Source organism: Pleurodeles waltl, chromosome 11 (genome assembly GCF_031143425.1).
Source record: "Pleurodeles waltl isolate 20211129_DDA chromosome 11, aPleWal1.hap1.20221129, whole genome shotgun sequence".
In the NCBI taxonomy this organism is placed as follows: Eukaryota; Metazoa; Chordata; class Amphibia; order Caudata; family Salamandridae; genus Pleurodeles; species Pleurodeles waltl.
This window is the reverse complement of record NC_090450.1, coordinates 18,443,494-18,469,155: the sequence shown is the minus strand read 5'-3', so window position 1 is coordinate 18,469,155 and position 25,662 is coordinate 18,443,494. Positions and strand designations below refer to the sequence as shown.

Sequence of the window (25,662 nt, the reverse complement as noted above, 5' to 3'; positions counted from 1 at the left end):
TGAGTGCATACATACCACTGGTTGTATTATTTGTTGCTTTAGAAGATTCAGTAACGTTTGCTGTTGATGTTCTAGATTCTGTGGTTGTTAAAAGTGCTTCTGATGTTGAATTGGTTTTCTTGGTGGATGCAGGAAATGTCTCTTGAACAACAGTAGAAGCGGCTGTGCTTGAAGGTGAGGAGGTAGTTACAGCTATTTGCACTGCAGAAGTTGAGAGTGAGACTGTGGTCGAATGCAGTGTTGAGCTTCCTGCTGATGGCTGTACTCCTTGGGACTGGTTGCTCATCTCAGTTGAGGTGGCATTGGTTAATGGGGATAATACTGCCTCAGTTACAATATCCAGGCCAGTTGTTCGATTTGCCACTCTGGCACTGGTCGTTTGAGTTGAGGATATGCTTCCTGCAGATGTCACTGTTGTTGAGCTCTCACTGCTTTTAATGAATGCCGAAGTTTCACTTACTGTTATGGCTGAAATCGCTAGTGATGAATTTTCAGTTCTAGTTGTTAAGTCTGTGCTTACAGTTGCAGAATGCATGGTCTTAGCTGTCACCAGTTGTGTAGTTGTTATCAAGACTGTTGAAGGAAGGTAGCAGGGTGTTAGAGGATGCTTTTCTTAAATGTTTGTCACAAACATCACCCCAAAACACAGACATCAATACACAATAGAGGGGATTAGGTATGCCTGGGTGGGCTATCAATGGCAGGATGGGATGGGGAAGCAGGGCTCACCCCAACTTAAACTCTAATGGGCTGTGTTATGCCTCTACACAAAGAGATGCATATCCCTTGTAGGAAGTCTGGGAACAGAGCACAGGAGGCCAGAATCCTCTGCACTTCACAGGGAAATCTCTAGAAGCTTCTGCCACTTCAAAGGAGGCACCTGGTATAAATACTGGACCTCAGACAACAACTCCTCAGTACACTTCTGGATTTATGGAGACGCTGCTAGTAGGAATGGCTGTGGGTATAGGACATAATTGTCCAGCATGTGACCCTCCTTTTAATGAACTTTAGGACAGATGTATCCAGCCTTTTTCCATTCGTAAACGGTGCTAATGCCCGTTTGCGATTGCAAAAATGCCTTTCAGTATTTATGAAAGGCATTCGCAATGCAAATTTAAAGAATCTGTAAAATAGAGATTCCTTAAATTTGCGACCCCGTTTAGAGAATCGCAAGTTGCGATTCTCTAAATAAGAAATCACAAATAAGGAATCCTTATTTGCGATTTCTAAACCACATGTATCAAGCAATTCCTTCATGCGAATTTGGCATTAAGGAATCGCAATTACCACCAAGTAAAACTTGGGGGTACCATGTGCAAATTAAAAAAATGCATTAAAAATGCATTTTTAAAATTGACATGTAACGCACACATGCCCCTTTGGCATGTGTGTGCCTTACATGTCCCAAAAAACTATTTGGGGTGCAGCAGAGGGGGCCTTAGGCCCCCAGCACCCTGCTTGCATTTCCAAAATTGCAAATTACAGTTAGGAATTCGCTATTTGGGAAATGCAAAAAAATCGCAACTATGGGCCTACAGGCCCATTTGTGCGAATGGGGGCTGTATCGCAATTTGCGATTCGGTAATAGCATTTGTGATTTTTAAGAAACTGATATTACCGAATCGCAAATATGATACATTGCATTTTGCGAATCAGAAAAAGAGATTTCTTAAAATTCGCTATTACTGATTTGCAAAAGGCTTTTTTGATACATCTGGCCGTTTGTGTCATAAAGTTGCACATAGCTTTCTTGAGGCATCACACTAGTTTCAAGGCTTTCTGTGATTAGTGATTTGTCATGTACATTCTTTTTAAGGACAGCTCGAACTCTGAGCCTCTGCATTCAATATTCACTACTTACCTTGTTTTCAGGTTTTCCTTTACATGCATGGGGTGTGGTGCTGGTGGCCATCTCTGCTGTTCCTGCAATAGGCAATTAGCCATCCTCTGCCAATCATCCTGAATAATTCCCCACCATCTTGGATAATTCCCCACCATCATCCAAATTCTACGATTTACATTTTTCACTTTTAAATAATAAGCTGCTAATATCTATTGTGAAAGTGACAAAACTGAGTGCATACATACCACTCGTATTGAGTGTTGCTTTAGATGATTCAGTAATATTTACTGTTGATGGTCTTGATTCTGTGGTTGTTACAAGTGCTTCTGATGTTGAATTGGTTTTCTTGGTGGATGCAGGAAATGTCTCTTGAACAACAGTAGAAGTGGCTGTGCTTGTAGGTGAGGAGGTAGTTACAACTGTTTGCACTGCAGAAGTGGAGAGTGAGACTGTGGTTGAATGCAGTGTTGAGCTTCCTGCTGATGGCTGTACTCCATGGGACTGGTTGTTCATCTCAGTTGAGGTGGCATTGGTTAATGGGGATAATATTGCCTCAGTTACAATATCCAGGCCAGATGTTGGATTTGTCACTCCAGCACCATTGGTCATTTGAGTTGAGGATTTGCTTGCTGCAGATGTCACTGTTGTTGAGCTCTCACTGCTTTTAATGAATGCTGAAGTTTCACTTACTTTTATGGCTGAAATTCCTAGTGATGAATTTTCAGTTCTAGTTGCAAAGTCTGTACTTACAGTTGCAGAATGCATGGTGTTAGCTGTCATCAGTTGTGTAGTTGTTATCAAGACTGTTGAAGGAAGGTAGTAGGGTGTTAGAGGGTGCTTTTCTTAAATATTTGTTACAAACATCACCCCAAAACACAGACATCCAAACACAATAGAGGGGATTAGGCGTGCCTGGATGGGCTATCACTGGCAGGATGGGATGGGGAAGCTGGGCTCACCCCAACTTAAACTCTAATAGGCTGTGTTCTGCCTCTACACAAAGAGCTGCATATCCTGTGTAGTAAGTCTGGGAACAGAGCACGGGAGGCCGGAATCCTCTGCACATCACAGGGAAATCTCTAGAATCTTCTGCCACTTCAAAGGAGGCACCTGGTATAAATACTGGACCTCAGATAACAACTCCTCAGTACACTTCTGGATTTATGGAGACTCTGCTAGGAGGAATGGCTGTGGGTATAGGACATAATTGTCCAGGATGTGACCCTCCTTTTAATGAACATTGTGTCATAAAGTTGCATATAGCTTTCTTGAGGCCTCAAGGTACTTTCAAGTGATTAGTGATCTCATGTACATTCTTTATAAGGAGAGCTCAGTCTCGGAGCCTCTGCATTCAATATTCACTATGTACCCTCTATTCAGGTTTTGCTTTACAGGCACAAGGTATGATGAATTGGTGGCCATCCCTCCTATTCCTGCGATAGCCAATTAGCCATCCTCTGCCAATCATCTTGAATAATTCCCCCACCATCATCCAAATTCTAAGATTTACATTTTACACTTTTAAATAATTAGCAGCTAATATCTATTGCGAAGGTGACAAAACAGAGTGCATACATACCACTCGTATTGTGTGTTGCCTTAGATGATTCAGTAACATTTGCTGTTGATGTTCTTGATTCTGTGGTTGTTACAAGTGCTCCTGATGTTGAATTGGTTTCCATTGTAAATGGAGGAAATGTCTCTTGAACAACAGTAAAAGGGGCTGTGCTTGTAGGTGAGGAGGTAGTTACAGCTGTTTGAGCTGCAGATGTGGAAAGCGAGACTGACGTTGAATGAAGTGTTGAGCTTCCTGATGGCTGTACTCCTTGGGACGTTGAGTTCTCACTGTGTTTAACAAATGCTGAAGTTTCACTTATTGTTATGGCTGAAATTCCAAATGTTTTTTTTTCAGTTCCAGTTGCAAAGTCTGTACTTACAAATGTAGAATGAGTGGTCTGAGCTGTCATAAGTTGAGTAGTTGTTATCAAGGCTGTTGGAGGAAGAGAGGGGGCTGTAATCAGATTTTTTTTAAAATATTTATCACAAATGGAATCCAATTAGACAATCATTAAATACTAGAATTACTGAACTTTAAAATTAGAAGGGAACTCCTACTTCATTGTGCCCAGTCATCTGCTTAGTTTAGCACGAATACCTCTACTACTACTAACACCCACTGCATCATCATCATCATCAACAACAACAAATCTCTGCAGTTGGGCCTAAACAATATTGTACAAGTGGCAAAGTCACAGATCAGAATCCATCCCCGATAAATCCATTCTGAGAATAGTAGAAGTACTGCAAGCATGAACCAAACTGAAAATTTGTGAAAAAAAGTTGCTTGCCTTCTGTAAACATCTTTCTGGCAACTATTTTATCAACCTGCAGATTCCTCACCTGTTGAACAAACCCAGGCACTGGACTGTATCTGTAAACTTCAAAACTCTCACATCACTGCTAGTGGGTGCTGGTTTTGTATTGATGACAGAAGTGACATCTGGTTGCATCACCAAAGCCATATAGCGCCTGCCTCGGCACAACAATGTCAGTTGCCTACCTATTTTCCCAGCCTTCATGCAAGAGGTAGATTGGCATCAACAAAGTAGTGCAGTACCAAAAATAAAAGGGGAATTTTATAAACCTTCCTGTAATGAACTATCAACAGGGAGTCGCACAAGTCAGTGACAAATCTGCAGTTAGATAGAGTAGCCACTAGAAAGTTTGTTACCACAGGTAGGTAACTTTTTCTTCTGAAGTGTTCCTCTACTTGCCAATTCCTCACCTGTACAGCTGATTACAGAGTGATACCCTGACTGAGGAAGAGGGTTATTGGCTGGTAAGACAAGGAAATCCTGCAGAACTGACCAGGTAAAGTGTCTGTCTCTACGCACTTCAAAATCCAGGCAGTAGTGACCTGGCAAAAGTGTGTAGGGACTCCCATGTCACCCCTTGCAAATCTCTGCTAGGGAAATACCTCTGGCAAAGGCGGCAGTGGCGGACTTGGCCTTAGTGGAATGGACCCTGATATCTACTAGTAGGTCTTTCATGGCAAAGAATAGCAGGTCTTGATGCAGAGCACGGTCCATCTTGAGAGTCCTTTTCTGCACTGCTTTTCCCTTTTTTGGCACTGCAGTATCCAATGAATAGCTGATCTTCAACCCTTATGTCCGTGGTCTGGTCTAGATAGTATTTGACCATCTGCCTGGGATCTAAGCAATGCAACAGCTCCTCCTCCTCTGAGGAGTAGGGTGAATGGTAGAAAGTTGGTAACGTGATAGACTGACTCAGATGGACTTGAGTCATTACCTTTGGCAAGAAGGCAGCTCCAGTTCACAACACATACTTTTCAGGGTAAAACAAGGAAAAGGGGGACAGGAACAGAATGCTTACAACTCAATTGCCTGTCTGGCTTAAGTGATAGTCACCAGAAACACAGTTTTCAGAGTTAACATCCTCAAGGGGAAACTATGCAGGGGCTAAAACAGAGTCCTCATAAGAAAAGTAGAGTTAAACCTTAAAAAAGTATACCAAACATGTTACCTACTGCACCTGTCGCACGGCTGCAACACCGCCGGCTCCATTTGGAGCAGGCTCCTGTGTTGCAGCCGAGATCCCCGCTGGGCCGGTGGGCGGAAACTAGGTTTCCGCCCGCTGGCCCAGTGGGGATCTCCAAATGGCCACGGCGGGGGTAATGAGGGCCTCTGTCTAGCTGCAGATTCCTTACCTTTGATTTTACCCAGGCGTAGAATGGATCTGGAAACGTTTGCATGAGCATAACCCTTTGGGCGCCCTCGGGTGGCTCCTTTGGTTCCGCGTGGCACCTTCATTGGCACTAGATAGGATGTTGGGTGAACTATACAGGTGCTACCTAGGCGCACGGGTGTCAATTACTGTACACACAATTTTCCGGCTAGGAGCACTGACGAGTGTGTGTCACAACTATGGTCCTCAAAGGGACAACCCTAGCAAATGAGTCTGCAGAGTGGGGAGGCACGGGCGGATGTAAGGACTCTGCAGCTAGAATTTCTCTACCAGATCATGCATTACTGAAGGTAACTTGTTCATTTGATAGAGCCATCTAGCTGCAGATTCCTTATCTCTGAATAGATACCCAAGCCATACGATCCTAGTGGTGGGCTGCAGACAAATTTAAGTAGACTAAAAAGTCCTGTAGGATCGAATGGGCAAAATGCCCATCCCTACGGACTTGACTGGCCAGTTAGTAGTGTTTCGCTGTTGGAAAATGGGTTATTGGTAAGGGCAGGTAGGTACCTACACTTAGCAATAGGCCACTAACCTCCACTAAGGTCCAGTTAGGTCTCAGTAAATTAAACCCAGCTCAACCCTTGGTAGCTTGGCAACGAGCGTCAAGGCTTAACTTAGGAGACAGAGTGTAAAGCATTCAAATATCACAAAGCAGTAATTAAATAAAACACAGGAAACAGTTTAAAAATCCAAAAACAATTTATAAAAATAGATTATATTTTTATCTTTAAAATGACACCAAAACTAATAAAATCGGATAAGGGGAACCGGAGATCTGAATTTTTAAAGAATTTTTTTTTTTTAGCACCTAGAAACAAAAAGCGCCAATCGGGTCATCTGGTTGCACCTCGACCGGGGCAAAGTCAAAGTTTCAGGCCGACCGCGATGGAGCCCTGCTCGGCTACAGGCCGCGGGAGGCCTCGGTTAAAATGTTACCTTCACACTTAGTCTTTTTTTCGAAGATTTTCTTCAGCGGGACGAACCTGCCAGTCCAATCCGACCTCCTGGAGCCCTTCTCCGGATACGCGATGCTGGAATCCTCGATGGAGATTTTTACCTTCGGGCTTAGTCGTTTTTTCGAGGTGAAAATCCTTCGACCGGGGTAAACCTGGATCTTGATCCGACGTCCATGGAGCCCTCTTCGGATACGCTGGCTGGGAGGTCCCGGTCAACTTTTTACCTTCGGACTTAGTCTCTTTTTCGGAGATTTTCTTTACCGGGACGAACCAGCAAATCAGGCCGGGTCGTGGTTGAGGCAAGCCGGCTAGAGTTGCTGCGGTTGGGTCGGTCCCTCTATGGAGCTTTTTTACAAAAGTTGTCCAAACTTCTCCAAACTTCTGGGGCTTCTACCAGATGTCCTTTTAAGGTTCCTTTGGGGTCCACAGCTCACCCCAAGGGTCCAGAAGTTCTGAGATGGTCCTTGGGGGGTGCGGACTACAACTCCCAGAATGCACCTGGCGCAAACTCCTTTTTGGCCACTGGACAGTGGTCAGCTGGTCGCCTTCTTCAGGAGTTGGTGCAGGGGACTCTGGATAGCGATTTTTCACCGGTAGCAAACAGGGAGTACCTCCTTGAACCAGTTGAAGCCAGGCAAAGTCCTTCTTGTGGTGAAGCCCAAGTGTGCAGCTGGTGCAGTTCTTCTGAGTGCAGGTTCCAGGTGCAGGCCTGGGGTCCAGCAGGGCAGTCCTTCTTCTTCTGTTGTTCTTCCTTGTTGGATGTGGTAGGGAACTGAGGTGTGGGTGCAGGTCTGCCAGTTTTATCCTTGCTCCTGGGTGAAAAGCTGGGGGGTCCTGGTTCTCCAATCAGGTGCAGGGTCATTCCCCCTGTGATGACCACTTCCTAGGAAGTGTGGCAAAAATCAATCCCAGGAGGAAACATTCTCTAAAAATCCATCATGGCTGAATCTGATTTTTGGAGGTTACATCTGGCTGAGCCCACCCACTGGTGTGGCTAAAAATCATAAACACACCCCTCTCCTGCCCTCTCCTAATCTAATCAAGGGGGCACCTAGTTGTCTGGGGTTGCAGGATGTGGGGGTGTTGCTGGTTGCTCCAAATGTCCTTCTCTGCCTTTGAAGACCAGTTTGGCAGCCCTCCCCCTTCCTGCCTCACCATCTGCTGAGGGGAGATTCCTTCCCACAGGCACATTCCTTTGTGTGAAGCCAGGCCACTTCACACCTCATCAAGGCAGCTTAGCCAAGCTGCTCAGGCTGGCCAATCAGAGCACAGCAGCAAAAACAATGCAGGGCTAAAATTGGCAACTATTCAGGTAAAGTTTAAAACTCTTTACCTGAACAAGTTATATTAAATCCCACAACTGGAAGTTGTGGGATTTATTACAACAATTAATTTGATACCAAACTCTTGGTATGCATCATTTAAGGCGATTTAAAAAATTAAAATAAAGTCTCCCCATTTTAGCCTATGAAGGCCATGTACTACAATGAGGGAAAAACGAATTTGGCTGTTTTTACCTCACCAGGGCTTATAAAACTATTTTTATAAAGTCCCTGCTTATAGTTACATGGCACCCAGCCCTAGGGGCACATAGGGCACACCTTAGGGGTGACTTATATGTAAAAATAAGGTAGTTTAAGACTTTGGAACTACTTTTAATTCCAAAGTCGAATTTGCATATAACTAATTTAAAAGCAGCCAGCAAGGCAGGCCTGCCTTTAAAATGACACTGGGCACCTCAGCAGTGCACCTATGCATGTTAACGCCATGGTTGCAGCTGTACCTCTGGTGGAAGGGGTCCTCAAGACCTTGGGATCCTGCTTTTTGGCAAATGTGTCGCAGATTTTTATAAAGAGAAAGACACAGTGCAAAATTGTTAATTTCATGACTGCCCGACCTTTCTTTGCTGCCACATATCCCACGAAGAGTTGGTCGTCCACCCAGAACTTTTTTGTGCGGTCAAGGTAGAAAGACAAAGCTCTTTCTGGGTCCAAACGACGGAGTCACTTCTCTTCCTTAGAGGGATGTGGAGGAGCATAAAAGGTGGGCAGGGTGACAGATTGTCCCAAATGGAATGGGGTCACAACTTTCGGGACGAAAGAGGTTCGGGTTTGAAGCACCACTTTGTCAGGGAACACAGTAGGATAGGGAGGCTTGGATGATAAAGCCTGCAGCTCACCCACCCTCCAGGCAGATATTACTGCCACTAGACTGGCTGTCTTGATGGTAAGCAGCCTGAGGGGACAATTGTGCAAAGGCCTGAAAGGAGCACACATGAGGTAAGGGAGAACCAGATTCAGGTCCTACTGCAGCATGATGAAAGGTGAAGGGGGAAACATAAGAACAAGCCTTTTCAGAAACCTATTTACAATAGGGGACTTAAATAAAGAGGGTTTGTCAGGCCCCCGCATGAAGGTGGACAGAGCAATGAGATAACCTTTTAAGATAGCCCAGAGTAGAGCCCTGCTGGGCAAGGGTACTAATGAAGAGAAAAATATCAGAAAGAGAGGCAGAAAGAGTACTGATAGCCTTTTCTGTACAATATTTTACAAAGTTTTGCCATCAGCAGGCGTATACCATTTTAGTGGAGGAACGTCTGGCTGCCATGATAACGTTACAGACTTCAGAAGGAAGGTAAAAAACCATCACCTGTTGCTGCTTAATTTCCACGCAAGGAGGCGGGGAGTTGACAGGTTTGGGTGGAGAACCCTCCCCTGCTGCTATGAAGGAAGATCCTCCTGAAAGGGCAGCCTGATCAGCAGATCAATGCTCATTTTCAGAAGCTCTTGATACCAGACTCTCCTTGCCCAGTCCAATGCCACAACAGTGACTTGGGACTGGTCATTCCTGAGCTTCTGGAGAACTCAGGGAAGAAGTGGTATGGGCGGAAAGGCATACAGGAGGCCTTAACTCCACTCGAGACAAAACGTGTCTTTAGAGCGCTAGCTGCCTTGGAAGCTCCAACGTGCAGAACTGCTGACGTGCGTTCTCTTAGGAGGCTAACAGATCTAACCAAGGCTCTCCCCACTGCTGAAAGAATTCTTGTGCTACCTCCGAATGGAGACACCACTGGTGATCCACTAGACATCAACGGCTGAGTTCATCTGCCCTGGCATTTAGAGAACCTACCTGGAGTCCAATTACCAGGCTTATGCCTTGCTGTTCCAGCCATTTCAAGAGACGCAGGGCCTCTTGACAAAAGCTCCACAACCCAACTCCGCCCTGCTTGTTGCAGTACCATATGGCAGTGGTGTTGCCCAGGAACACTTGAGCTAACTTCCCCATGAAAGAGGGAAGAAATCCTTTCAGTGCTAGCCAGTTCACATGGAGCTCCAGCAAGTTGATGTGGAGTCCGAATTCCTCTGATATCCACCTGTCCCAGATGGGCCGGCCCATCCCAGGTGTGATGTATCTGTCACTACTGTCAGATCTGGTCGGGGAAGGAATAAGAATCTGCCTTTGACCCAATTGTGGTTAGTCAACCACCATTGCAGGTCTTTTGCAGTTCCCTCTGAGTACTGGACCATGTCGGAGAAATTCCCTTGATGCTGCACCCACTGGAACTTCTGGTCCCACTGCAGGGCCTGCATATGCTATCTGGCATGATTCATGAACATGATGGAGGAGGCCATGAGGCAAAGCAGCCTCAGAGCCAACGAAATCCAGGACTAAGGCTGAAACATCAGTATCATAGCCTGAATATCCTGGACTCGCTGCTTGGGAGGATAAGCCCAAAACTGTACTGTGTCCAGAACAGCTCCAATGATAGGGAGCACCTGAGAAGGAATCAGATGTGACTTTGGCACATTTATACTGAACCCCAGAGAATGCAGGAGATCAGTTGCAGGCTGAAGATGTCAAACAAAAGCCTGGGGCAAGCCGGCCTTCAACGGCCAGTCGTTGAGGTAGGAGAAGACTGAAACACCTGACCTGCACGGATGAGCTGCGACCACCACCATCACCTTGGTGAACACTCGAGGGGTGCTGATAAGGCCAAAGGGGAGCACAGTGAACTGACAGAGTTTGTGGCCAGGTAACGTATGTGGGCAGGCAGGATGTGAAAATCCACAACATATAAGTCCAACGCTTCCAACCAGTACTCTTGATCTAGGGCAGACAAGACCTGAGCCAAAGTGAGCATCTTGAATTTCTCATTTCTGAGGTCGAGATTAATGGTTCAGAGGACTAGAAAAGGGTGGAGACCTTTGTTCTTTTTGGGAATCAGAAAGTAGTGGGAATAACAGCCTCTGCCTACTTCTGATATTGGAACCCTCTCTGTAGCTACCTTGGTCAAGAGAACTGTAACTTCTTCTTGGTGCAAAGACCGATGATCCTCCGCCAGTCGTTCTTGTGTTGTCAGTATAGGGGGAGGGAAAGATTGGAAAGGGATGGAGTAGCCGGTCCAAATGATCTACAAGACCCATGTGTCTGATGTAATGGACTGCCAGTGTAGGAGATGATGTTGGATTCTCCATCCAACCGGGCACCCATGGTCTTGCAGAACCAAACTATGAAGGCTTAGAAGCTGCTGGAGGTTGGTGGCAGACAACTTCTGGCTACCAGACCCACAGGGTCAGAATGCACCGTGACCACGTCCTCACACAGCTTGGGAAGCTTGCAGAGAACGGTGGCTGGCATAAGAATGGAACAGTGACATGTCTCTTCCGTAGGCACCAAAGGATTGAAAGGCAAACTGGGAGTGAGGTGTCACAGAGAAGCCCAAGGACTTGGCAACAGCATTCAAATCCTTGAAGTGCTCCAGCACCGAGTCCGCCTTTTCTCCAAAGAGAAGTCCCATTGAAGGGCATGTCAACGAGGTTGGCATGTGGCATCACCGGAAAAGTCAGATGTTCTCAGCCAGGCGTGGCACCTCAAGGCCACTGTCAGGGAAACTGCTCTGCCCAGTGAGTCAGTCATGTCCAAACCACACCTAATGGTGAATTTCACTGCATCTCTCCTATCTTTCACTGGTTGGGAGAGGATGGCCCAGGCCTCCTCCGGGACCTGCCATTATTCTGGAACCTCATTAATCATCATAATATTCCAACCACTTGGAAGGGTGATATTTTACAAACTACTAATTCATGTGGGTTAACTGACAGGCTGAATAATTAACAGAATTTTTGAAAGCTGAACATAAAACCTTTCCTTATTTTTTGCCTAATAAGTTAAATGCATGAGCACAGGGAAAACCAATGTTTATTTTAACCCCTAAGGGTTTTCTCAAAATCAGCTTCATGATGGATAACTTAATGTCATTGCCTCTATTAGACATCAACATAAAAGCATGTTGAACACACGTTTATTTGCATGTTTTATAGACCGCCCTCTAGCTTTTCACTGAGTAGATAGCACATGGATATGACTAGGATTCTTCGATACATGAACTGAAAGGATCACAGACAATGTGGTTGACGGTGCTGCTGTCAATGGTTTTGAAAGGAACAAAGTTGGTGACAAAGGAATCTTCATCTTTTTTTATTGGAATATTTGCATTTGGGAACACTGAGCCTTTATTGGTCGTTTGAGAATATTTCCAGGGGGCACCACCTCCTTTCTGTGTTTCTTTTAAAGGCAGAGGCTGGCCTTTAAACCGACTTTTAGCTGCAGGATGAGATGGCGGTTTTGCCAATGAGGAAGTCTTTGATTGTAGCTTCTCAGAAGCACGCAACAGATGCATTTGGATCTTAAGAGCCCCATAAGTAGGCTGGCTAGCAACAGGTGTCTTTCTTGGTCTTTCATTGTTCTGACTGAAAAAGTAGCATATATGTGGCTTATCGTCAGATTATGCCCTAGATGAAGGAAGCCAGTACAGGCATCTAGCATGTGGCTTACTCATATGAATGTTTCTCTCCTCACATTATTGGCAGATTTTGAATAATGACGTCTTGACAGAAACCTCAGCCATGATCACTTTCAGACAAAAAAAGTTGAAATACCCCTTAGAAAAAAGTAAGAAACCTCTGGGAGAGGTAGAGATTTGGATCCTGTCACCTCATTAATTAAAGTTTGGTTCTCCCAGTGAGGATAAATGTGTATGTGCTGGAAAATATACACTTTTTGGCAGAGCATCTTTAACTGTCTATCAATGTTTACTGCATAACCAGCAACATCTACATCACTTCCCAATACACAAGGTAAGAGCTGGTGCCCAGAGCTGGCTGAATGTAAATGAGTGGCTAAAGCGTCTCATTTAGAAAGGGGAACCTTGATTGCTACTATGACACACATGCCAAGATCAACAAATGAGTTAACATTGTATTACAGTGAACGTACAAACATAATATTAATGCTGTGGTGCCACAAAAACGCTGGTCACAGTTTGTTGTCTAAACTTGAGCATAGTCTTAAAAGATCTTGGGCAAGAAGTAGCAAAGGGTTTTTCCCATTCTGTGTCAATGGGAAAATGTGTTCGTACATATGGCCCCTTGTGCCCTCTGAACCAATGCAGAGACACATATATAGAGGGTAACAGCAATGGTAGCAGGAGCACACATCAATGTGCCTTATAATTGCTAACTTATAATTCAATATGGAGTATTTCTCATTTCTCTTTTCTTCATCATACATCTACACAACAGTTAATAGTGATAGAGAGCGACAGCATTGAGGGCAAGAGGAACGTGGTGATCTAAGAAAACGACTTGTAGTTCAATGTCTTCCTCTCACCTGTACAGTGCACACCATCTCCCTGGAACCCGGGCTTGCAAGAACAGAGATACGAGCCTTCAACATTGGAACAAGTTCCAGAGGTCTTGGAGCAGATATTCAAAGTATCAATGGAACACTCATCAATATCTGTGAAATGAAGGGTAACTGATTGAAGCTCTTGATCTCATGACTACTACTTAATGAATACAGACAGACCAGGAACTTTTAATGCCCACGACTGAATTAATATTGCTCCTTTTACATTTTGAGCCTAGGATATTGACTAAAGTGCAACGCAACGTTCATCTGCAATGCCTCCGCTACTGAGACAATCATTGGAGCATGATTTATAAAGATACATACATGAGTAGGTGTGGCTTACTCTTTAAGTATGCCTGGCCTAATCCTGTCTTACTCCATTAACTCATGGGAGCTACAAGAGTACACCATAGCAATTTTCTTTGTGAATCTTACATTTGGAGTTTAGCGAGAGAGGGCATTATTCTGCTTGAGTGAAGAGCTATCATTCCACAGAGCAGTGTGCTTCGACAAAGACAACTGTACAATGTAATCCTTACTCACTGAAGGACAGTATGAACTAAGTCCACGGAGGCGTTTTACAGCTGCAGAACCTCAGTACGTTATTATGTCCCTGGTGTTATGTTGTCCTGCAGAGAACAGTCAGTATCACCCCCGCTAGCTACAGCTCTTCAGGATACAAGCACACCCAGACCATTCTATCCACTGAAAAAAACATTGATGTTATCCCCACAAGAACTGCAAAGTAACCCATTGAACATTACAATTTCTAGATGCAAAAACTGAAGTTGTTTGGATAAAATAGCATACAATAATATACCTTTTGCTGCATTACAGCAAGGGAGGGCTGGTCAAACAAGCAATCTTAAAAGCGCAAAGAGATTTGGGAGAAAGGAGAGCATCATGACCACTGGAGAAAAGAATAGGTGGATCAAACGAAGTGATATATGGGGTTGGCTTTCCTCACAAAAACACACTGGCGTAAAAAGAAACCCCCCTCGCAGGTGTATCCCATTTTAGTGTGAATTGTTACAACCACTATATGATAGTTGAAAAGATCCAAAGATGAATGGACCTTTTTATAGTGCAAAATACATTCAGATGATGGCTATTTTAAATTCAGAGATGCAATGAGCACATTGTCAGTACTTGTTACTTAATATAGATTGTTTATCCATCTGACGGTCTTCTGTGCTCTAACCCAATTCAAAAGGTTTTTTTTCACAGCAAGAAAACTGCTATAACGAAAGGACCTGGAGATGCCTAAAGCAACTTTGTATTTCCAATAGGTTAAAAAAAAAGTGAATAGTAAATGAAATGTAAATAACCCTGCTTATTGCAACAGTCCCACTCCCACTTCACCTGTGCAGTTCACACCATCTCCTTGGAACCCAGGCTTGCAGGAACAGTGATAGGAGCCACCAATGTTGGAACAGATCCCGCTGGTCTTGGAGCAGTTATTCAAAGTATCATTGGAGCACTCATCGATATCTGTGAAATGAATAGTGGTTAGTTAGTGTGTAAACTTTGGCTTATGTCATGGCTTTTAGCAAGAATACCTATCAACTGTGAACCTTTTTCACTCAAGATCTACTAGCTGATAAGATCCAGGAATTTCTAGAATCATCTCTACAATTGAGCATATAGATTGTTTTTACTCACTCAGTCATGGAGTCCGTCTTAGTAGCAATATCTGAAATTCCTCAACATTCTATTTAGAAATGAATTTTTGTTTGACATGAAATATTAGTGTACCAATTTTTAAACTGACTTTGAAAAAATGAACCTCAAACAGAAGGTCTAGAAATGGGATTTTCACAACAGGTGATCCAGTAAAATACATGAAGGTCTGCTGTTCATACCGATTAAAAGCCATATGTAGAAAGTGCCGCTGTTGGCATGGTTATCCCCCACTTTTTGCCGTATGTTGATTGAAAGTGTGCTGGGACCCTGCCAACAAAGCCTCAGCATCAGTGTTCTTTCCCAAAATCTGTACCTTTGTTTCTGCAATTGGCACACCCATGGCACACAGTTAAGTCCCTTGCAAAAGGTACCCATGGTACCAAGGGCCCTGTGGCCAGGGAAGGTCGCCAAGGGCGGCAGCATGTACTATGCCACCCTGAGGGATCCCTCACCAAGCACATATACAATGTGTTTACAGCCCTAAGGCAGGGTGCACTATACCACAGGTGAGGGTAAGCTGCATGAGCAATATGCCCTGCAGTTTCTAAGTCCATTCTTGGACATTGCAAGTACAGTGTAGCCATAAAGAGTATATGATCTGGGAGTTTGTCATTACGAACTCCACAGCTCCATAATGGTTTCACTGAATACTGGGATGTTTGGTATCAAACATCTCGGCACAATAAACCCATACTGATGCCATTGTGGGATTTATTGAAAAATGCACCCATAGGGCATCTTAGAGATGTCCCCTGGATGTTAGCCAAACTGCTAGTGTAGGACTGACTGGTCTGTGCCAGCCTGCCACTTTCAGACAAGTTTCTGACCACATGGGATGAGAGCCTTTGTGCTCTCTGTGGCCAGAAACAAATCATGTCCTGGGTGGAGGTGCTTCACACCTCCCCCCCTACAGGAACTGTAACACCTGGTGGTGAGACTCAAAGACTCAAGCCTCGGGTTACAGTACACCAGGGCACTCCAGCTAGTGGAGTTGCCACCCCCCCGACAAAGCCCCACCTTTGGCGGCAAGTCCGGCGAGAAAAGTAGGGAAAACAGTGAGGAGTGACTGCCCCAGCTAGGACCACCCCTAAGGTGTCCAGAGCTGAGATGACCCCCCTCCCTACAGAGTCCTTCACCTTGGTTTGGAGGACAGGGACTAATAGGGTTAGGTTTGTGCACCCCTCCCCAAAGGGAGTGGGCACAGAAAGGGTGTAGCCATCCTCAGGGACAGTAGCCATTCACCACTGCCCTCTGACCCCTGTAACGCCCCTAAATCCAGGATTTAAGGGCTCCCCTGAACCCAAGTTGTCCGATTCTTGGTGACCTGACAAGAAGAAGCACTGCATAGCTGAAACCCCAGCAGCAAAGAAGGAAGATGACAACTGACTTGGCCCCAGCCCTACTAGCCTGTCTCTTGTTTCAAAAAGCCTGCACAAGACCAGCGATGCATCCAGGGGGACCAGCAACCTCTGCCAAGCTCCTGAGGACTGCCCTGCAAACAAAGGGGCCAAGAACTTCCGTGGACAGTGGCCCTGTCCAAGAAGAAACACCACCCAAGGACTCCAGCACCACTACGAATACGCAAGTTCTGACCACTCTGCACCCAAAGCCAGTGGCCCGTGTCCAGGTGGCCCAACCAGCTAGTAGAGAGGATCCCCAGATGATTGCAAGCATGTGCCCACCCTGGGTTGACCTCTTCCCCCCTCCATGACGACGCCTGCAGAGGGAATCCCGAGGACTCCCCCGACCGCAAAAGCTAAAAGATATCCAATGCGAAAGACACACTTCACCTGCAGCCCCCAGGCCTTGGAGAACCCGACCTCCGGTGCAGCTAAGTTCAGCAGGCGGCCGTCTTCCCTGTCCAGCCTGTGGGTTGCTAGAGACGACCCCATGGACCTCGCCTGCAGCATCTGAGTGACCCCCGGGGTCCCCTCATAGAGAATCACTGGAAATGCAATACCTTGTTTGCACACTTCACCCGGCTGCCCCAACGCCGCTGAGGGTGTATGTTTGGTGCCTACTTATGCCCCCCCCAGTGCTCCTCTAAACCCCCAGGTCTGCCCTCCGAAGACGCAGGTACTTACCTGCCTGCAGCTCTGAAACCGAGTACCCCAATCTCCATAGGCGCCCATTTTAAATTTGCCTCCATTTTGACCTCTGCACCCGGCTGGCCCCGTGTTGCTGGTGGTAGGTGTTTGGGGTTAACTTGAACCCTGACCTGTGGACTTCCTAAAACACGGAGGCTGGAACTTCAAGTTCTGTACTTACCTAAAAATCAATCTAAGTTTTCTTCCCCCCAGGAACTGTTACTGAAAATTGCACTGTCAACTTTTAAAACAGATAATTGCCAATATTTCAAAAAATGTATAACTGATCGATTTTAAAGAAAGTGCTATTGATACATGTGTGAAATACGAATCTATTGAATCTTGTGGTTCTAAAGATAAATTAAGAAAAGATAATTTTGCTATATAAAAAACGTTTGTCTGGAGTTAAATCATTGAGTGTGTGCTTCTTCTATTGTCTGTGTGTGTACAAATGCTTTGCACTACCCTCTGATAAGCCTAACTGCTCGACCACTCTACCACAAAAGTGAGCACTAGTATTAGCTACTTTAGCCTCTGTTAAGCCTCTGGGGAACCCCGGGACTCTATGCACACTATATCTCATTTTGATGAGAGCCAGCTTCCTACACAATATATTCCACTTGCAAGGGTATTACATTTCTATCTGCTTACATTATGTGTTATCTCCACATTGTCTGTCATCAATGTATACTATCCACAATCTGACACAGAAAGACCTGTCCCCTTCCCACCAACTGGCACCAAGGCTCATAACTACACAACACATATTAAACCCTCAACCAAAGATCACTCCAGACTTCATCATATCAAATGTATTTAACCTTCTTTCATCACCGAAACAGATCCCACAATCCACCTCACTTCTTCCATTTGTTCAGTCTAACCCCAAAGCTACTGATCTCCTGATACTTAAAAACGGAGAAGAGTTGAAGATGCACTTATTCACAAACCAACATTGAACTCCATGCTCACAATCTCACCACTTTACTCTCTCAGGTGCCTTTTGGGCGCTTTATTTGTATCTCGCTTGAAAACCTTTGCCTTCCACACATACACCCATCTAGAATCAACTTTAATTTAATAAAAACTGGGCCCAATTTACAACAGTTAAATAATTTTAAAAACTTACCTGTGTACTAATCGGACAATTCCTAAAATTCTGAAACAGTGTTGCAATTCAACCTTCCTCATGGATAATAATGAGGTAGGTTGCGAACTGCCACTCACTCCAATTGGTAGCCACTCCAAGAAGGGTGGCCTGCTACGGTCAGCAGACCACCATGACTGTATTCACCTTCTAATAAAGTAAACTAATTGTTGAAATACAGAAGTAATTAAAATGAGTAAGAATATGTAGCCACTGGTGACAACGTTGGCATCTCTAATTATTTGTCACGAGGGCTGATTTACAAAAGAAATAAAGAGGGACATCCATCACTTGTGGCTGCAATGATATGTAGGGTTTGTAGGCTTTCCAATTACACATGATTCCTAGAGCTGCAGTTTATAATGGTTATTCATCATGTACCGACTATGCAGCAATTCATATGGTAAAGTCTAAAGAATGAAAATAGGTATGAAGGAAACCCATGTATTTCTGAAATGTGTGCAAGCTACTGAGTTTAAGAACAGTTTTAATTGGTACACCTCTGAATTTGGAGTTACCCCTACTGGCACGTGATTCAGAGGGCATTTTGTAAAATCCATTCTAACAGGTTTCTCCTATGTGATATCCAATGGCATTGTCAAGTTTTTCAACATGCAGCTAGAACTCAAGGCATTCAATCTGGTTTACAAAACTGGGGCAATGTTCTCTTTGTTTCTGTGTGCTGGTGCAGTTATTGTGTTAAAACAGATACACATTACAATTCACTACTGTGCAATAGTGACATATGTTTTCTACAGCGCTTAAAACAGCATTTTCAACTTAAAAATAAAGCATTTCCTCGCACTTATGTTCCCAAAATGTGTCGCTAGTATTCGTCCCCATGGGTAATTTTAACATTTTATACAGAGCCTCAAAGACATACCAAAAATTAAAAGTCAAAGTTGTAATTTTAGGCAACTTGTCATTTGCATGTACTGAAGTCAGCTTGATATAAGCACAAACAGTGACATTGCTCAAACTGGAAGAGGCTTTTAAACCACAAAACAGATGAATGAAAGTGGTAGTCTGCTGGTTCCAATGTAAATTTATGTTCCTAACAGACAAACAGCTGAGAATCAATGAGAGGTGATAGATGAGCGAGGCACAGAGCTTAGAAATTGCCTTAGTGCTGTGAAGCGCTTTATAAATTCCATCAGTTCTTGTAAGGGAGACCAGTTGTTCCAATATATGGGCTTGCTTCAATTACTCTATAGAGAGATGGCTTAAAACTTGATGCCAGGAGCGAACTAACAGCGTTGTTTACACAAATACAGAGAGGCTGTAAATGAATTCATGCCACAGAGGTTCAGATCAACCACAGACATAGCAAGCATTGGCATTGCTATTCGGTTTCGCCTTTGGGACCTTATATGTATTTAGCCATGCAACACAATACACCTTTATCAGAAAAAAACTGTATTTGTACATTCCTTCATACAACTGGCATTAGACTGTAATGGTCAGAACATCCCTTCGAGGGCACTGCAATATAAATAGCCTTTTGAAGAAATGTGGTTCTGTAACTATAGAGTCCATCCTTAAGCAGCATACCCACATGAAAAGAAAAGGGCAGGAAGCATTATAGTGTAACCATATATTCATCCCCTAGAGGGCATAGTACATTACACATTTTCAGGCCTATTAGATTATTACAAACAAGGTCCCTAGATCACCAACTACTCCCAGCTGTAAAACAAAAGCTCCAGCCATGAGAGAGCTTAAAAAGACACTGAACGGTGGAAGAGGTTACTATTTTGGAACCCCCCCTCCAACCTAGTGTGGGGAACCAGAGGATGAACTGGACAGAAAGAGCATTTTGTGCTGAACGTATTGTATTGGTGGTCATTCCATTGTCCTAGGACCACCCCAGGCTGCATTATGGGCAAAAATGTGTTGTAAAAGGGATGCACACAAAGCATTATGGGGCGAGTTTCCTGAGTGCAGTGAAAATTCTAGTATCGGATCTCCCCCTGTTGCTGCGAGAGCCACGCTGAGGATTTCCCTTGTGTGCATGTTTTTTTTATTTTTATTTAAAAAGCACCAGTTTGTATATTTTTCAACTGCTAAACTTGGGAAGAATTTAGGAATGGGGCTGCAAATTTAATCGGTGCTCATGTAAAGTGCTCCAATCTTCCAGTCGAGTGTGCACTATATAAATAAATAAAAATAATCTGCCTCTAGCTTGCTGCTTTTTTTGGGTGCTTGCAAATTTTGTCAAGTTCAGACACCACAAAGAAACAGCAAGATGCCAGCAGAAGAAGCAACATACCACAAGTGCAAAGTGGAGAAGCAAAAGAAACAAGCATTTGCAATGCAACGGGTCTTGCATTTGCTAGAGTTAGAGCTATTAGTGATGTAAACTCCTAACCGGACTTTTCTTGCCACAAAAATTTAAAGAAAAAAACTAGCGCGATCGTGCTATGTAAAATGCAGCGCAATAGCGCTGAAATTGAAAACCAAAAAACCCAACGCAATCGTGCAATGTGAAACCCAGCGCAATCGCGCTGCATCGAAAATAAAAAGATAAAGTAGCTCAGAAAGCAGGCTGAAAACTTCGAGCCTCGTAAGTTTTCAGTAATTGGCCGGTGCGCTCGAGGAGGGCTAACCACCGGAAAAGGCGTGACGTGTGCATGTTGTGTGTCCGCGTGTACATGAGCCAGCGTGTACCATAAAGTGCGTGTGTATTTGTGGGACACCAATGGTGTGCATCTGTACTTCGCACTTTCCTTAAACTCATACGTTGCCATTGCCGCCATGTGAGGTTAATGTGGACTATTTTGAATAAAGCACTAAACGACCTCCTTTGAGTCATTTGGTCTATACATTATTTTCAGATTAAAACGTCAAGGTGCGGAGAAATGCAATGAGTGGGAGACATTGAAACGTGACAATCTCTTTCTTAAGCGACATTTAAAAAAAGAGAGCGAGGCCGGGCTGGCCCTGGAAAAGCCCCCCTCTGATGCATTTTTTAATGCAATGGTCTTGTGTTTGCTCGAGTTAGCGCTCTTAGCATTGTAAATTACTGACTGGACTTTTCTTGCCACACAGACTGAAAATAACAAGAGAAAGACAGCGACAGCAAGCTGGCCCTGGAAGAGCCCCCCTCTGATGTTGGTTTATGTTTACAGAGGGAGCTGGTGGGGAGGAGGGACTGAACACACACCCACAGTGTAAGACAAATAGGCAAATACTAAAAAAAAGATGTCCCTTACAGAAGAGATAAACAGGACATAGCGTAATTCTACAGTACCTTGTGCTGCTCCCAAAGAGAAAAAGGCAGTACAAAGAGGCAGAACTGACCACTAGCAAGCAAGGATTTTTAAAGGACACTGGAACCAACAAATGAAATCGCTTGAATTTGCTTGAACCCATAGTACAAGTATACATAAAAGTATACAACGCGTTGAACAATACGCTTGACCTGATTAATGAACAGTGCAGCCTTCTTTCTCGCTTTACTAACAAATAAATACACAACTCGCCAAATCTCGGAAAGCAAATATTATGAATTGTTTCCTGCCAACAATGTGCAGTACTTCCCAAGATTCATGGAACTTCAAAGACGCCCGTGACAGTTTTCAGCTCTTGTCCAAGAAATACTACCGCACCACTTTACTGTATGGGTGTGTAACCCTGTAGATTAAACAGACCTCAGTAGGAAGCAGGCTCGGCTGCTTCCCATAATGACGAGTCGATCTGTCAGCCTTGAAATATTAGGCTTACATTAAAGCCCTGTGGATTGAAGACAGGCGTTTTTATTACTGCGCTTAGGAAAACCCCTTGTGGCCACTGCATGTTCACCTGGAAGCGTTATAGACATAAGCATTTGCAATGCAACGGATCTCGCATTTGCTCGAGTTAGAGCTATTAGCGTTGTAAACTCCTAACAAGACCTTTCTTGCCACACAAACTAAAAGATATAAAACACAGCGCGATTGCTCTATGTAAAATGCAGAGCAATCGTGCTGAAATTGAAAGCGGAAAAATCGAGCACAATTGCACTATGTAAACCCCTGCGTGATCTCCCTGCATGGAAAATAAAAAGATAAAGTAGTCTGGAAACTATGCTGAAAACATCGAGCCTCGAATGGTTTCAGTAGTTTACTGGTGCTGTGTAGGTGGGCTAAACACCTGAAAAGGCATGACGTATGCATGCCTTTCACGAAAGAAAGCAAGACGATTTTAAAAGCAAGCCCACAAACCAATGAAATCATCTGACATGACATGGGCGTGTTTAGAAGCCCAAAGAGGGATTACAGCATGTGACGGAGCGCTTTGCGCTCGCCCATACAAAGTACTGTGCACACTAATCTATATGGGCGATCTTGCAATAATCCATGTAACAGGGTCAGTCTCCAGGGTGGGAACAAAACAGCCTCAAGGTGCGACAAACCTAAAGCATTTACCTAACAAAAAAAGGAGTTTTGAAAGGCAGGCCAAGGAACAAATGAATGAGCTGGGTGTGTGATCGGCTTTTGATGGGTGTGGTGAAAGCTCTAGGCTCGACCTAATACATGGCTTTCTAAGGCCATCTGGAGATCAGCTTTGAGTGTGTGCTCCCTTTAATCGGATTTCTGTTGAAAACTGTCTTGTTAAAAGTCCTTACACAAAGTTAGTATAACAAAAGGCCTCTCATTTCAGGGGGACAAATTTTGCAAAACATTGTAACTGACTGGTTACTATATAAAACTATATCAAGGCATGACACAAAACTCATTAGAAAATGGATGAATAAGCAATGTTACTACATTTTGCAAGATCCAAGCAACAGCAGGAGGTAAGGTAAGGTAGATAGGAAAAAATCTGTACCTTCCAGTCATATGCCCAGGCACAAAATATTTACAAATTGTGGTACACATGGGTCACTTCGATTAAAAAAATCAACTTACCAATGACTGTCAGTTCCAAGTCTACGACTACGGCCCTGGGTACATGCTTGCCAGCTCTGGTCTTACTAAAGAAGATGTTGAAAGAGTCGTCGCCAACTTTGATGGTCTTGTCACTGGGTATCTGCCTGTCGGGCTGGAAGCCGCGTTCCAGGCAGCAGAGTTCCCAGCAGGCATTGCCAATCTGCACACCAGACTAGATAATAGGGCAAGTGACTTGCCCATTCTTTGCATCAGCCATAAACAGAAATGATGATATCCGCAGAGGCTACAAAAGAGCCAATGCATCTTGGGCTAAAACTCGCAGCCATGCTTCTTAATGGACTCCCCGAGGAGAGAGCAGCACTGTGCTGGGAGCACGAATACAGATTCCCAATGCTTCTGGGAGCTTCCTGTCCCAGGGCTATCAGGGAGGAGAAACCTGCCTTCTGTGGGTAAGTTCTGACCAGGAAGCTTGGAGAAAGAAGCTAGTGATGAAAGGTTATAGCTTACCACTGAGTGAAAAAGCTAGGACATTAATTTTTTTAAAATTTAAAAAGAGCCGGCAGAAGAGGTGTATCTCTCCCTCTGAAAAACATGTTGCTTGTGGTCTGCCCCAGCATCCTCAATGGAGCAGATGCAAGAGTCACATGTAAGGCCACTTTGGTTCCTCAACTTCCATTGCCTCTACATGGCACGGTAAACTGCACCTCTGCGGTGTGTGTAGATTTTCGCTCATCGGGATCTGGCACTTCAAAAGAAGGAGAGTTAGATTGAATGACCATGTGGCGCTCACTTGTCTCAGCCATGCGTAGATCCATTGTGCAGTTTCCTCTTTAGAAACAACAATTGCTCTGTCTGTGACAGTGATCCAAGTACATTAGTATTTTAAAGGTGTACATGTTCTAGAGAAATGCGACTTCAATCACTGGGACAATTTCAGATGCACCAGCAAACAGAAGAGTGAACTATTGCACTGAGATGTCAAAGGTTGATGTATCCTATTTAAAATGTGCACCAGTCCAGGGAAAACTGTTTGGCCTAAGATAATCAACATGATTTTGTGTCAGCTGCTCTTAGTTTTTCAAATGTGCCCTCCCCGCACCAGTCCTGCAGCAGTCTTTAGCAGGCATGAAAACAGGCACAAAAGGAGGCCGGAAAACTGTGGCCCCACCCAAGGGGGATTTTGAAGCTGAGCTGTCTATGGTCTCTCCATCCCCAATTTCAACAAAAGTTACTCTAATTAACCAAAGATAGGAACTTACCACCACCCTTTTCAGTGATCCGGAAATGTAAAATAAAACTCAAGTCAAGTGTTCCAAGTGCTATTCCCCAAAGAAGTACCTCACAAGCGTGCGGCCAGCGGAAGGACACTGACCCCCAGCCACTCATTGCCAACTGGAAAGAGTACTTCGGCCAAACTCCAGAGAGCAGCCGAAGCTGAAGTAGAAGAGATGAAGTGCAACCTGATGAAGTGAGGATTCACGCTGACCAATGAGAAGCAAAAAAAGGTGAGCAACTAGAAAACTCTGCAATGGTAAGCAATGTGAAGGCTGTGGGAGGGTTTTAAGCAGGTGAGCAGGTTGTAAGCCCCTTTTCCGATTATTTTTTTCTTCAAACACAAAAGATTTTGCCACAGTGTAAATGCTGTGGAGGCGAAACCTAATAAAGGCGGTAAGCTGATACATGGTAACTTCCCTTGCATAATAACTAATTGCATACTACAATAAATTAAATGAAAGACATCTAAATACACAAATCATTAAATGTCAATTACAGAATTTTAATAAAAAAAATCTACAATGGTAAACAAATCAAGGGATTCCAGTGCAATCAAAAACTAAAGTAGAATTCAGGAATAATAGGCTGCAGTTGAAAAAGAGTAAATGTAAAAATAAAATAATGAATTTAAAACACTCAACTGTAAAACAAACGTTTCCAACAAGGTTCAATAGGCACAAGTTGAAATATCACTTTTGCAATGTTAAGAAGAGTCTTAAATCTTAAAAATCAACAGTTGTCTCTTGTGTGCACAAAGTACCTGATTTGCATCAAAATTACATGCACAGAGATCGCACAGGAGGAGATGTGTGGACAAATGAGGTGTGCGTCAGATTTTCCGATGCAGCACAGATGTTGCGTCACTTCTCTCCACGCTGCAAGGGCTTTGTGTTGATTTCTGTCTCACAGTCTTGGGTCCTCACTGCGATGTGGGGTTCTTTTGACGTCCAGGGATGATGCGTGGAAATCCTGGACGTGTGGGACGAAATCACAGGCATTGTGTCAATCCAGCAGGCGTTGCGTCGAATTTTCCATCGCACGGCGGGCGCTGCCTTGATTCTTCAATCAGGAAGTCAGGCTGTGCTGTTCCAGGTCGACATCGATCTGGTAGGGCTGTGCATCGAATTTCCCGTCATAACGTAGGTGCTGCGTCGATCTTCACTCTAGAAGGTAGGCTGCATTGGTCCACTTCGGATGTGCAGCGATGTTTTCATCATGGGGCAGGCCGTGCGTCCTTTCCGACAGGCTGTGTGACGATTTTCGGCGCACAAGGAGTTTCCTTGAAGACAAGTCTTTTTGTCCCTGTGACTTCAGAAAAACAGGAGGGAAGCTCAATCCA

The 25,662-nt window shown here is 44.3% G+C and overlaps 1 protein-coding gene across 2 annotated transcripts in view; it reads right to left on the bottom strand.

The window, feature by feature from the left end:
- Nucleotides 1-25,662, bottom strand: part of LOC138265247 (fibrillin-2-like) — a 514,969-nt gene that overhangs the window by 176,523 nt on the left and 312,784 nt on the right. For both annotated transcript variants that reach the window (XM_069212836.1, XM_069212838.1), the window contains 5 exons: nt 14,623-14,751; nt 13,240-13,368; nt 3,426-3,836; nt 2,092-2,649; nt 16-573 (listed from right to left, as the gene is read on the bottom strand). In XM_069212836.1, the coding sequence (XP_069068937.1) occupies nt 16-573; nt 2,092-2,649; nt 3,426-3,836; nt 13,240-13,368; nt 14,623-14,751 (1,785 nt within the window). The remainder of the gene's footprint in view (nt 1-15; nt 574-2,091; nt 2,650-3,425; nt 3,837-13,239; nt 13,369-14,622; nt 14,752-25,662) is intronic.